This window comes from Nannospalax galili, unplaced genomic scaffold, assembly GCF_000622305.1.
Source record: "Nannospalax galili isolate Female #2095 unplaced genomic scaffold, S.galili_v1.0 scaffold33, whole genome shotgun sequence".
Classification (NCBI taxonomy): domain Eukaryota; kingdom Metazoa; phylum Chordata; class Mammalia; order Rodentia; family Spalacidae; genus Nannospalax; species Nannospalax galili.
The window spans coordinates 4374022-4389138 of NW_008335436.1; the positions used below are offsets into that span (position 1 = coordinate 4374022).

The 15117-nt window shown below is 37.3% G+C and overlaps 1 protein-coding gene across 1 annotated transcript in view; it reads left to right on the plus strand.

Moving 5' to 3' along the window:
• Positions 1–15117, plus strand: part of Wdr49 (WD repeat domain 49) — a 178656-nt gene that overhangs the window by 43906 nt on the left and 119633 nt on the right. The window contains exons 4-5 of the mRNA XM_008830150.1: positions 10388–10828; positions 14882–15058. Coding sequence (XP_008828372.1) covers positions 10388–10828; positions 14882–15058 — 618 coding nt within the window. The remainder of the gene's footprint in view (positions 1–10387; positions 10829–14881; positions 15059–15117) is intronic.

The window sequence follows — 15117 nt, forward strand, 5'->3', positions numbered from 1 at the left end:
GTTGAGGGGGACTTAGATTGCTTCCATCTCTTAGCTATTGTGAAAAGAGCTGCAACAAACATGGTTGTACAAGTGTCTCTACAGTAGGATGAGTCCTTTGGGTATATACCAAGGTGTAGTATAACCGGGTCATATGGTAGGTTCATTTTGAGTTTTTTAAGAGTTCTCCACGCTGTTTTTCATAGAAGCTGCAGAAGTTTGCAATCCCACCAGCAGTGAATGAGCATTCCCCTTTCTCTACATCCTCACCAGCATTTGGTATCATTGTTCTCTTGATCCTAGACAGTCTGATTGGGGTAAGGTGATACCTTAGGATAGCTTTAATTTGTATTTCCCTAATTACTGACAGTGTTGAACACTGTTTGAGATCTTTCTTAGTCATCTTTATTTCTACCTTTGAGAACTCTCTGTTTAGATCTTTGCCCATCTTTTAATTGGGTCATTTGGTTTCTTGATTCTTTGTTTTTGAGTTCTTTATATATTCTGGATGTTAAACCCCTGTCAGATGTGTCACTGGTGAAGATTTTTTCCCATTCTGTGGGCTTTCTCTTCAGTTTTTTTATTGTTTGACTTTTTTTTTTTTTTTTTTTTTTTTTTTTCTGTACAGAAGCTTTTCAGTTTAATGAGGTCCCACTTGATGATTGTTGACATTAACTCCTGAGCATCTGCTGTCTGACTTAGAAAATCCTTTCCTACACCTATATCTTGTAAATTACTGCTAATATTTTCTTCTAATAGTTTCAGGGTTTCCAGTTTCACACTGAGGTCTTTGATCCATTTGGAGTTGACTTTTGTGCAGGGTAAAAGATAAGGATCTAGTTTTATTTTTCTACAGGTAGAGGTCCAGTTTTTCCAACACCATTTGATGAAGATGCTGTCTTTCCCATTGTGTGTTCTTGGCACCTTTGTCAAAAATCAGGTGGCTGAAACTGCATACACTCGGGTTTGGATCTTCAATGATGTTCCATTGATCTATGTGTCTATTTTTGCAGCAGTAGCATGCTGTTTTTAAGGCTATAGCTCTGTAGTATACTTTGAGATCTGGTATAGTAATCCCCCCAGCATTGCTCTTTGTACTCAGGGTTGCTTTGGCTATCCGGGGTTTTTTGTGCTTCCATATGAATTTAAGGATTATTTTTTCTAATTCTGTGAAGTATGTCATGGGGAATTTGATTGGGATTTCATTGAATATATATATTGCTTTTTGTAGGATGGTCATTTTCACAATATTAATTCTGCCAATCCATGAGCATGGGAGGTCCTTCCATCTCTGGTGTCTTTCTCAATCTCTTTCTTTAATGATTTAAAATTTTCATTGTAGAGATCTCTGGTGTCTTTGTTCAGATTTATTCCAAGATATTTTATTTATTTATTATTTATTTATTTACTTTATTTATTTATCTATTTTGCAGCTTTTGCGAATGGGAGCATTTCCCAATATTCTTTCTAACAATTGCTTGTTATTGGTATATGGAAAGGCTACTGATTTCTGTAGACTGAGTTTATAACCTGCCACTATACTGAAAGTGTTGATCAGTTCTAGGACTTTTCTGGTAGAAGTTTTGGGATCTCGTAGGTATAGTATCATATCATCTGTCAAAAGCGATAGTTTGACTTCTTCTTTTCCCATTAGTACTCCTTTAATTTCCTTCTCCTGTCTTATTTCTCTAGCAAGAGTTTCAAGTAGTATGTTGAGAAGGAGTGGAGACAGTGGACATCCTTGTCTGGTTCCTGATTTTAATGGGAAGCTTCCAGTTTTCTCCATTTAGAATGATGTTGGCTGTGGATTTCTTGTATATAGTTTTATGTATGTTGAAGTATGTTCCCCACAGTTCAATTCTGTCAAGAACTTTGAACATAAATGCATGCTGAATTTTGTCAAAAGCCCTTTTTGCATCTATTGAGATGACAATATGGTTTTTGTCTTTGAGTCCATTTATATGATTATTGACATTTTTTGACTTGTATATATTGAACCATCCCTGCATCTCTGGGATAAAGCCGATTTGATCATGTTGGATTATCTTTCTGATGTGTGTCTGTATGCAGTTTGTAAGTATTTTGTTGAGAATTTTTGCATATATGTTCATTAAGGATGTGGGTCTGTAGCTTTCTTTTTTGGTTGTGTCTTTACCTGGTTTGGGTTTTAGAGTAATGTTGGCTTCATAGAAGGAATGTGGGGATTCTCCCCATTTCTATCTTTCTGAATAACTTAAGTAGTATTGGTTGGAGGTCTTCTTTAAATGTCTGGTATAATTCTCCTGTAAATACATCTGGGCCTGGGCTTCTTTTAGTTGGGAGGCTTTGTATTACTGTTCCAATTTCCTTATAGGTTATGGGTCTGTTTAAACTGTTGATTCCTTGGTTTAACTTTGGTGGTTCCTATAATCCAATAGATATCCATCCATTTCTTTTATATTTTCAAATTTGGTAGCATATAGGTTTTTAAAATATTCCCTTATAATGGTCTGGATCTTTTGGGTGTCTGTTGTGATGTTTCCCCTTTAATTTCTGATTTTGTTGATTTGGATTTGCTCTTTCTTTCCTTTGGCTGGGCTAAGGGTCAGTCTATCTTGGTCAGCTTTTTAAAGAACCAGCGCTTAGATTCATTGATTCTTTGAATTGTTTTGTTTCTATTTCATTAATTTTTACCCTGATTTTTGTTATTTCTTCTCTTCTGCTGAGTTTGGGTTTCATTTTTTTCTTGCCTTTTCAGTGTCTTGAGTTGCAGTGTTAGGTCATTTATTTGAGCTGTTTCTAATTTTTTAATGTACGCACTTAGAGCAATAAATTTCCCTCTAAGGACTGCTTTCAGCATGTCCCAGTGGTTTTGTTGTGTTGTATTGTCCTTTTCACTAATTTCCAAGAATATTTTTATTTCTTTCTTAATTTCTCCTTTGACCTGTTCATCATTCAGGGGTGTGTTGTTTAATCTCCATGTGTTCATGTAGTTACTGGGGATTCTTTTGGTGTTGATTTTAAATTTTATTGCATTGTGGTCTGATAGAATGCATGGAATTATTTCAGTCTTTTTGTATTTGTTGAGGTTTGTTTTGTGCCCCAACATATGGTCGATTTTGGAGAAGGTATCATGGGGTGCTGAGTAGAAAGTATGTCCTTTGGTGCTTGGGTGGACTACTCGGTAGATGTCTGTTAAGTCTATTTGATATATGGTATTGTTTAATTCAGATGTCTCTCTGTTAACTCTCTGTATTCAGGTGTCTCTCTGTTTAAATTCTTTGTTCAGTTGACCTGTCTAATGAAGACAGTGGGGTAGTGAAGTCCCCTACTCTTACTGAGTTGGGGTTAATCTGTGTCTTAAAGTCCTGTAGTATTGTTTTTATGAATTTGGGTGCACCAAAGTTTGGTGCATATATGTTAAGGATTGTAATATCTTCTTGGTTAATTGTTCCTTTGATCAGAATGAAATGACCCTCCTTATCTCTTCTGATTAGTTTTACTTTGAAGTCTATTTTGTCAGATATTAGAACTTGCAACCCCTGCCTGTTTCTTAGTACCATTTGCTGGGAATATTCTTTTCCACCCTTTTACCTTAAGGTAGTGCCTGTCCTTGAAGGTTAGATGGGTTTCTTGCAGACAGCAAAGAGATGGATTTTGTTTCTTAATCCGTTTGCTTAGCCTGTGTCTTTTGACTGGGGAGTTCAGTCCATTGATGTTTAAGATTATTATAGAACGATGTATTGGTTGCCATCATTTTGATTGCTGTTTGTGTTCTCTGTCTAATTTTGTGTTTCCTCAATTATACCTTTATTAATTTTCTTTCATTCCTCCTAGGATATAGTTGTTTCTCTCTCTGCTCTCTGTATTGCTTCAAGTAGTCTTTGAAGGGCTGGCTTTGTGGACATGTATTCTTTCAGGCTATTCATGTCATGGAAGAATTTCCTTTCCCCCTCAATTATAATAGACATTTTTGCTGGGTAAAGTATTCTGGGCTGGCATCTATTGTCATGTACAACTGGAAATACCTTGGTCCAGGCTCTTCTGTTTCTGGTTTTCATAGTTTACATTGATAAGTCAGCTGTAATTCTGATGGACTTTCCTTTATATCTGACTTGTTTTTCTTTTGTTGCTTTCAGTATTCTCTCTTTGTTCTGTACATTTAGTGTTTTTACTAGGATATGTGATAGGGAGTTTCTTTTCTGATCCTCTCTATTTGGTGTTCTATGTGCTGCCTATATTTGTATGGGGAATTCTTTCCTTAACTTCAGGAAATTCTCTTCTACAATCCTATTTAAGATCCGGTCAATACCATTAACCTGAAATTCTTCTCCTTCCTCTCTTTCTATGATCTGTAGATTTGTTCTTTTAATGCGGTCGCACATGTCTTGAATATTCCATTCCCATGTGTTTTAAAATTTTCCATAATCTTTGCTTGAGTGGTCCAATTCTTCAACTTTATTCTCCAGTGTTGATATTCTGTTTTCCATTTCATTCATTCCAGTCGTGAGGCTTTCCCCTATTGTTTCAAGTTGGCTTATTGAGTTTTGCACTTCCTTCTTCATTTCTGACTGAGTTTTCTTTCATGTTTCTATTTCTTTTGTGAATTCATTCAGAAGTTTATCCCCATCTTCTTTTAGTTCTTTGATTTGTTTGTCCATGTCTTCTTTAAATTCTTTGAATTCCTTGATTATGTTTATGATTGTTCTTTTAAATTCAGTGTCCTGGGTTATCTCAAGGGGGTTCTCCTTGTAGAACTCTTCTACAAGATTGGTGGAGTTTGGTGGGGACATAGTGTTTTGGCTTTCCATTTTATTTTTCTTTTGTTGTGATTTTGGCATATGAATTTCTTTTGTTGTTTATGATTCTGATATGAGAATTAAGTTGAAGTGTGCTTCTGTTGGAATTATCCTTTCTTTATTGGTTATGTAAAGCTGGTTGGTACAGGGTTCAAGTTCTCTCAGGTTTAATTTGGCGGGAACTGATGGCTTCAGATCAGCTATTCAGGAATACCCACAGATGCCCAGTTCAGGTTCCGGTCAGGTTTATGCAGGCTTCTTTCAACATATGGAGGCAGGATCTAGGTGCTCTCAGGCGTTCCACCCTCTCAGGTTGTCTGCTAGAATCTCAACCTTAGCCTACCAAAGCCAGATATGCCCTGGGTCCTTGGGAGGGTCCTCACAAAATCCCAGGTAGGGGGATGGGTATGGTGCAATTAAGGGAAGCTCACCACCATGTGTAGGCAGGATCTGGAGGCTATCAGGCAGTCCCCTGTGTTCTCAGTCTCTCTGTCAGAGAGAGGCCAAAGGGAGGCAAGATCTCAGCACTCTCTGGCAGTCTGCTGAGATCTCCATTTTGAATATTTCAGGAACTATTAGTTGTAGATCTTTGAATGTCTGGTAGAATTCTGCTGTGAATCCATCTGGGCCTTGATGCTTTTTCATTGGGAGGTTTTATACTGCTGTTTCAATTTCCTTATTTATTATGGGTCTGTCTAAGATACTGATCTCTTCTTAAATTTTGTGGTTTCTGTGAATTTAGAAATTCAAAATTTCTTTTAGACTTTCAAATTTAATAGAGTGTAGAAGTGTAGTATTCTCTTACAATGTTCTGGATTTTTTGGTGTCTGTTGTTCTGTTTCCCCTTTCATCTCTGCTTTTGTCAATTTGGATTTGCTCTTTATTTCTTTTTATTAATTAGGATAAGAGTCTATCTATCTTGTTTAGCTTTTCAAAGAACCAGCTTTTAGTTTCCAGTTGTCCTGTTTATTGAAGATAGTGGGGTATTAAAGATACCTATTATTATTGAGTTGGGATTAGTCCCCGTTTTATAGTCTTTGAATACTGATTTTATGAATTTGGGTGCTCCAGAGTTTGGTGCATATCTATTCATGATTGTAATATCTTCTTGGTCAATTGTTCCCTTGATTAAAGTGAAGTAACCTCTTTATCTATTATGATTAGCTTTAGTTCAAAGTCTATTTTTTCAGATATTAGAATAGCGACATCTGCTTGCTTCTTAGTGCCATTTTCTTGGAATATTTTTTTCCATCCTTTTACCCCCAAGGTAGTGCCTATCCTTGATGATGAGATGAGTTTCTTGAAGACAACAAAATGATGGATTTTATTTCTTAATCTATTCCACTAGCCTGTATCTTTTGATTCGGGAGTTGAGACCAGTTGAGATATTTAGAGTTATTATTGAAAGATGTGTATTGGTTTACTGCCATTTTAATTTGTTTGTGTTCTTGGCCCTATTTTGTGTTTCTGTAATTATGCCTTCCATTGTTTTCTTTCTGGAACCTCTTGAGTAGAGTCATTCTTATCTTCAGTCCTTTGTATTGCTTCAAGTATTCTCTGTAGGGCTGTTTTGTTGGACATGGAATCTTTCAGCCTATTCATGCCATGGAAATTTTTCCATTCCCCTTCAACTATGATAGATAGTTTTGTTGGGTAACATATTCTGAGTTGGCAACCATGGTCATTTAGGACTGGTAATACTTTGGTTCAGGTTTTTCTGCCTTTGACAGTTTGCACTGAAAAGTCAGCTGTAAACCAGACACGGTAGTGCATTCCTTTAATCCCAGCACCGGGGAGGCAGAGTTTAAGCCAGCCTGGGGCTACAAGGAGACCCTGTCGAAAAAAACAAAACAACAAAAAAAAAGTCAGCTGTAATTCTGATGGGTTTTCCTGTTTGCTTTTCTCTAATATCTTTCAGTGCCCTCTCTTTTTTTCTGTACATTTAGTGTTTTTACTGTGATATGCCACAGGGAATTTCTGTTCTGGTTCTACCTAATTAGTGTCTTATGTGCTTCTTGTATCTGTATAGGTACGTCTTTTCTTAATTTGGGGACGTTTTCTTCCATAATCCTCTTGAGGATCTGGTCAATGGATTGACCTGAGATTTTTCTCCTTCCTGTATGCCTGTGATGTGCAGATTTGTTCTTTTCATGGTGTCCCGCATTTCTCACATATTCCATTCTTATGGTTTTAAATTTTTTTTTACATAGTCTTTGTTTGATGAGTCCAGTTCTTCAACGTTGTTGTCCAGTCTTGACATTCTATTTTCCATTTCATTCATTCCAATGGTGAGACTTTCTGCTGTCATTTCAAATTGGCTTATTGAGTTTTTCAACTCTACCTTCATTTCAGCTTGGGTTTTCTTCAATATTTGCATCTCTTTTGTGAATTCACTTTTCAAGCCCTGAATTGTCTTTGTTATTTAATTCAGCTGTATATTTATGTTTTCTTGAGCTTCCATCTTAAGTTTATGCCTGTCCTCTTTGAATTTGTTGTTTTTCTGCATTTTCTTTAAGTTCTTTGATCATGTTTATGATTGTTCTTTTAAATTCTGCATTGTGCGGTTCCTCTTGGTAATTCTCATTGTAGTACATGTCTATAAGGCTGGTGGGTTTTGTTCAGGACATACTCTCTTGGTTATTCATATTATTTGTATTTTTCATTGCTCTTTGGGCATATGGATGTCTTCTGTTGGTTGTGTGTCTGATAGGAAATTCTATTCTGTCTTTGGTTTGTTTATATTGTTGACATAACTTGGTTGTTTTTTGCTCAGGTATGAAAAGTTAGTTGGTGTGTGCTTCAGGTTCTCACAGGGCAGTAGGTTGGTCTGGATAGTAGCAGGTTGGTGGCATGCAAGACAGGGGTGGAAAGAGCCTGTAGAGGCTAACAAAAATAGTTGGAGACTTGAGCTAGTCTGGATGCAGGGAATCCAGATGCAGTGGACAGATCTGGACTAAGAGGGTAGTCCAGAGATGGGGGCAGAAAAAACAAGAGTGGGCCTAGGCACAAGGCTAGAAAGTGGACAGTTTGGGGAGAGATTGGAGCTGCTCAGGGTGCAGGGAAATCAAGGCACAGTGGGCGGGATCTGACTTACAAGGATAGTAGGCAGATCAGGAGGCGAAGGGCAAGGTGGGCATGTGGCGGGTCTCACAAACTAAACTGGAGGATTGAGTTAGTCTAGGTTAGGAAGCTAGTCCAGACATCAAGGGGGGAAAACAGGAGGGGGAAGAAAGGAGTGGGCCTGGGCTCAAGGCTAGAGTGGGACACCAGTTTAATTTTCAAGCTTAAAACCCACACAGGTAATGAGTGACCAACCTACTATGTAATTAGCTTCTTATGTTACTTAGGGGAAGTTAATTTCTTATTTATGCTATATTTGTAATTCCACATTCTTGAATGTACAAAAGAAATTGTTTCTATATTTTTCCAGTTTCCTGTTCTTAGCAATACAAAAGAGTTATTACCTCATAGAAAACACACTGAGAGTCTGCTTTAAAATGTTCTAGAAAATGTTGTTTTAGCAGTGTGCTGACAGTATAGCTTTGAGAGCCATGCCATTCACTGGCAGTTTAAAATAATGACCACCACTGATTTAATTTTCAAAAGCAGTTGTCAACTTTGCTTCAGATGGAGTGCGCTTAGGTCCAGGTATCTTTGTCTATAGTCAAAATCTGAACCATTGAAACATTTCCATCAAAACCTTTTCCAGAGTAAAAATAATTTAGTAAAAGTAAGTTCGATGGGTTCCGATTATCAAAGCATTCACTGCTATTTGTCAGAAACCTTGGTTAATTAAAAGGCTAAACTTACCTCTGTTAGCCATCAGATTACTCTCTCCTGGTCTTGTTCAATGATACCTCAGTTCATCTTCATAATCATGCTCGTGTGACTGATGCTGCTGACCCTCTTACAAAATGACTTAATTAAGGCCAAGCAATGACACAGTTGCTGATAGTTCTTACTTGCTGACAGATCCGGGATCAAAAGTACACACAGGAAGCAAATGAATGAAAACAAATCATCACTGCATGTATATATGAAGATGCAAAAAGGTCCCAAACAAACACACAAAATGTACATTGGTCTGACCAGCACTACAGTGCGAACTTCTTACTCTCAGTACATCCTCACTCGCTGGTTTCTACATAAGGAGAGTTGATTCCTTCATCACAAATCTCACTCTAGATATTAATTGAAACAGTTAATTAATTGAATTAGTTGTGGAATTACCTACTTCTCCAAATTTCTTTGTAAATTCTAGATCACCACTCAGTATTTTCATGGTCCTTCATAGGCATGTAGACAGTAGTGGAAATTGGAGTCTCCTAAGCTCACTAACAGGGTCCATTCTGCCTTCTTGTTTCAGCTCTCACACTGTAATGCCAGTAAGTGTTTTCTCCATCTACCCAGAGTTTTCTACACTTCCCTTCTCTTTTCCTCCCTCCCTCTCTTTCTCTTTCTTTCCTCCCTCCCTCCCTCCTCCCTCCCTCCCTCCTTTCTCTCTTTCCCTTTCTTTCTTTCTTTCTCTCTCTCTTTCTTTCCTTTCCTTCTTTCTTTCTTTCTTTCTTTCTTTCTTTCTTTCTTTCTTTCTTTCTTTCTTTCTTTCTTTCTTTCTTTCTTTCTTTCTCTTTCTTCTGTTGGCGATTTGCTCTTTAAAATGGTTCCTGAGTGTAGTGATGGAGTAGTGCCATGTTCCAAAGCTCTTGAAGGTTCTGAAATACTTTGCCAAGAAAATAAGTGTGCTATCTTGATTCAGGCCTGAGTCATACTGTTGTTGATCATGAATTCAGTTCTGAAGAGTTAACAATAATATTAAATAAGGTATCTTGCAACAGAAAAACTCATTAAATAAAATTATGTAATTAGCAGTTTATGAGAGTGGGGTGACTAGACATTTGCAGAAGCTTGATCTTGTGTTTCCTGTAGGAGCAATGGTTTAGTGTCTGCTAATTTATAGTTTGCAGATTATTTATTCAATTTAACCATGAAAAGCAAAAATCAAAACTGTGTAGTTTCACTGTCTTTTGTAATGGTTTAATTACAGAAGTGGATTTCTTGCTTTCAAAATAAAATTTCATCATGTTGCAATTTTACTGGCTCTTCAAGCCCTTTCTTTCAGGGATTAGCCCATTTTCTATAAATTGCTATATGAAGTCCTCTTTGCTGCTATAAAAAATTACCACAGACTTAGTGGCTTACACACACCATTGCATTGATTTATAGTCTGGAGGTCAGAAATACAAAACAGGTTTTACTGAACTAACAAGGGTGTTGTCGAGATTGCTTTCCTTCTGGATGCTCTGGGCAAGAATTCTGGCCTCACGTTGTCCAGGTTCATGGGTAAAAGTCCCACCTCCCTCCAACCTCTGCTTCCGTTAGTGCATATTCCCTAAGTCTCACATTTCACAGTTCCATGTATAAGGACATTTGTAATTGAGGTCCCCCCTTCTAACTCTCTAAATTATTTGTCTGCCAGTACAGCCTCACGTAGGTCTATTACCACTGTGAAGTAAAAGGCACTCTCCTCATGCTGCAAAAACTGATGATTAAATATGACCTCGAGGCAGCTCGGTGCTCATCTCTCCGTGATGATCTCCTCTGCTCTCTTACTTCTTTATTTCCATTTCTAGTCCCCAGAGCCAAGTGAATCCATCTGTATGCCCAGAGAAGAATTCATGCAGAAGATGACAGAGACGGTTGGTTGGGGCACAAAGGAAGAATATGGGGAGCTCTTTGACAAGGTGGATGTGGCCCAGGATGGCTTCATTGATTGGGACAAGCTGACTTCATTTATACTGTTATCGCTTTATGAAAGAGATGAACGAACAAAGGCAATGGAGGTTCCTCAGTGGAAGGACCTTGAATTCCTCCCAGGAAAACACAGGGACACCATTCAGAAAGTAGTTTTCTTAAAAAGTTCACGTCGTTACCTGACCATCAGTAAAGAAGGCTTACTAGGAGTCTGGGGAGAGAATTTAAAGTTGCAAGAAGCACTTCCCATCACTTCAGATGCCACCAGGCTCAAGCACCTGTGGGTGACAAGCCTGGTTTCTCTGGAAAATGTAAACAAGGTATGCAATCTCTATTGCTTATAGCTTGTGAAAAAGAGGAGAAAATGACGGGGCAGGGCTCCTGGTCAGCACCACGTTTAGCACCTGCAGTGGCAGAGAGCTACAGTCATCTCTTGGTGCCTCTATTTCACCTGGAGGGAACACAAGCAGAGCCAAAGGAACTTCTTGCTTTCCCACATGCATCACTGATAATAACCCCGACTCTTGGCTTTTCCCAAATGTGGCCATGCTGCATTGTTAGCTAAGACCTTTGTTCCCTTGTAGCTCACAGCAGGATCATGGGTTCATACCAGAGTGGCCAGGCTATTATAAAGCCTGGAACAGTTTAATGCATTTAACGGGAACTGCTTATCTGATTTTGATCACTCTGCTAATCAGTTTATAATTCTCATAGATAGAGTGCACATAGTACAGATATCTTCTGCTAGCTATACTCATGACCACGATAACAAATTATGATGAAAATAACTGCAGAAGAGGTTGGAGTTTACATAATCTATATTTTTAATGTTTTAGATTAAACAGATGGTCAGTTTTACTAGGGACAATTTCAAAGGCATACATAGATAGAGAGAAAATAGTATTACTTAACTGTCAAACCCTGGGTCCAACTAATAATTATTTTAAATTCAAAGCTGAACTTGTTTTCTCTGTTTCTCCATTAAAATGAAAAGCACTACATCATTTCATTTGTAAATATTTCTGCATTCATTTAAAAATATTTTATTTATTAATTTTTAAAATATTATTCTATGTGTATGTGTGTATTGCCTTCATGTAGGTAAGTGCACCCATGTAGTGCAATGCCCACGGAGGACAGAAGAGACTATCAGATCCCCTGGAACTCATGTTATGGACAGTTGTTAGGTGCCATGTGGGTGCTGGGATTTGAACCCGGGTCTTCTGCAAGAACGGTGAATGTTCTTAGCTGCTGAGCCATCTCTCCAGCCTCAATATTTCTGTATTCTAAAGGATATATTTTAGCATAAGCAAAAATGCTATTATATTTTCTTTCAATAATAATAATAATTCCTTAATATCATCAACTATGTAGTAGTACATTCTAGCTTGATTGTCTTACAATTTACAAACTTATTTTTTTGATAACACCTCACTGATGTCTACACATTGAGTAGTGATGGTGATGTCATTTTTGTTTTGTTTTGTGCTGCTAGGGATAGAACTCAGGGCCTTACACATACTAAGCAGGTGCTCTACCACTGAACTATACCCCACCTTGATAGATTGCTTTTGATCTGTAGGTTTTTGTCTTTTTCTTCTCTTCCTTGCATTTTTTGATTGTTGCAGTTGATTTTTTTTTTTTTTTGAGACAGGGTCTCCCTGTAGCCCCACCTGTCCTGGAACTCACTATGTAGACCAGGCTCACCTTGAACTTACAGAGATCTGCCTGTCTCTGACCTCCTGAGTGCTGGTACTAAAGGCGTGCGCTACCATGCTGGGCCCAGTTGATATTTTTAGCAAAGAGACTTCGTGTTTGTCTTTTCAAGTTTCCTGTGTCTGCATGCTGCAGATTGTATGGACATGGCTTGTTCTGCTTATATGTCCAATGACTTGGTACTCAAGACTGATGTCTTGGGCAGTTTCAGATTTGTTTGTTTATTTGGAATAGGCAGTTACATTTTCTTTAATCAAGGGCATGATTTCGCATGCACTTGGGAGGCAGAGGCAGGAGGATCTTTGTGAGTTCGAGGCCAGCCTGGTCTACATAGTGAGTTCCAGGACTGCTGGGGCTACAAGGAGACCCTGTCTCAAAAAGACAAAAAAAAAAGACTATAAAATAGCTGATTTTATTTTGCTGTGAGATATTAGCAGTTATTGCCTATTATTTGGTGATCCACTTGCTTATTGGAGATTATCAAGTGACATTGTAACTTCATCATTTTATCTCTATTTATAATCTGGGGTACTGTTTGTTTCCTGTGGGATATGTTCTGTTCCAGTTCCCACTGGAAAACCATGAAACACAATTTATTCCCACCTTAAACATCGAAATAAGTTGTGTAATTCTCCCAGGTCACATAAGACATTACTAGTGTTGCTAAGATTTGTAAACTGAGGCAGCCAGTCTTTACAGACTGCTCTAGTCTTTACTGCCTGAACTATAGCTGCTGACACTGTGTCCAGGAGCTTCTTGCTGGTGCTAAGGCTTAAGATCGTTAAAAGAGACTTTCAGTTCCAATTATGTTTATCTTCATTTGTCCTCTCACCATCATGAGACATTTGTTCTGTAATGTTAAATTTTTAGGATTGATAACTAAACCTTATTATTCACACTTATTATGCATAGAATATTAAAGAACACATACACATACACACAAATACTTAAACTGTGTCAAGTGATATATCTTTTTTAATCTGTTGCAAATTTCTTACAATATATCTTGATCATATTTAGAGCCCTTCCTCATTTGCATCCCTCTTAAAGCCTCTCCATGCACCTGAGCAAAGTCAACAGTATGACAAAGATAATGAATATTTTCATCATTTGCAAAAATTTCCTTATAGTCTTAGTAACTTTTCCCTCAATTCTTTATTGTCAGACGATCCTTGATGTGCTGTCACTATATGTTGGCTTGCACTTTCTAAAGACATTTATTTAGCATTATGCTGTGTGTATGCCCTTTCTATCTAGATTTTAACGATTGCCATAATTATTTTGAAGTCCATCATGTTGTCTGGTGGCATTAGTAGTTTATTTCTTATTGCTGCCTAGTATTCCAACACATGGATGTAGCCCACAGTCCCCAATGCTTGATATGATCAGGTATGACTTTCTCTTAATTTTACCCACTTAAAAGGTTTGTTTGAGCATCTTACTGTGAATTTAAGTATATAACCTCATAACTAATAAGGTTCAACTTATTTTCATGTGTTGATTTGTGATAGTTATCTGTTTTCCTTGGTAAAGTCTGTTCAAATGTTTCTCCAGCTTTTGTTGGATTTTTTCCGATTATAGTTAGTTTCTAGAGTTCTTTGTATATTCTGGGTATATAGATAAAGATGGATATTTCACAAATACTGCATATAGAACTGTGCTTGTCTTTTCCTTCTCCTGCCTTTGGTAATTACAGTTTTAGGTTGCTAATTGTATGAAAATACAATAGACTGAAAAAAAAATATGGACTAAACTTGTTTAATTTTTTATATTTTTTCTGACTGCTTTAGGGTTTTCTGTATGTAACGTCATGTCTTCTAACAACAGATTAAGTTTAGCTTTTTCCTTTCCAATTTGGATACTATTTATTTTTCTTGTAAAATTTTCATGGCTAGAGATTCTGCTACTGTGCTGAGTAGAACTGGTAAGAGGCTGCATCTTCATCTTACTTCCAAGTTCATTGACACTGCATTGAGTTTTCCACCATCAAGTGTGACATCAGTTGTTCAGGTGTTTTGTTTTGTTCTGTTTTGAATTTGCACATTCTCTTTATCAGGGAGTTCCCTTCTATTCCTGGTGAAAATTATTACTATGAAAATATATTGGATATTTTCAAAAGATGTTGTGTTTACTGAGATGATAATAAGATAATAAGATTATTGTGGTTTATTAATAAGTATAGTGCATTTCATTGATTGAATCTTTTCATTACTGAGATAAATTTCACTTGGTCATAATGTGTATTCTTTTACATTTCTTTACATGTTACTAGAGTCTTTTTACATCGATATTCATAAGAGATATTGGTCCAGTTTCTGTATGCATGCGTGCATACAGACTGGCCTGGAAGACACTAAATATTCTACTCTGGCTTCTAATGCATGACAATTCTCCTGCCTTATCTAACCTCCTAAATGCTGAGATTATAGCATGAGCCACCACTTCCACATTTTATGTACCTTTTTCTTATGTGATTGACATCGTCATAAGATGTCTACATTCCTAGAAATGGAGGATGATGGTGAGTGTAGCAGTGAAATAAGAAAGAAAGGGCGTTCAGTGCCTGATTTGAAAATCAGATTTGCATGCCTGCTTTGTATATTGATTTCACTAAATTCATCATAAATATCCTTTGGTTTTCTACTTGGGTACTTTAGATAGCAGTGGCTTTTACAAGCAAAGAAATTTGTTTCTATGATCTGCTGTCCAAAGAAGAATTCCCTTGTCAATACAAACTTCAAGGCCTAAAAGGAACACCAATCTGCATGGATTATTGGTATGATCCTCTTGATGCCAAAGAATCGATTCTTTCATTTGGGGATATAACTGGAAAGGTAAGTGAGGGAAGGATAGCCTTGAACACTATGGATTTAATCGTCTTTCTGAAGTTCAA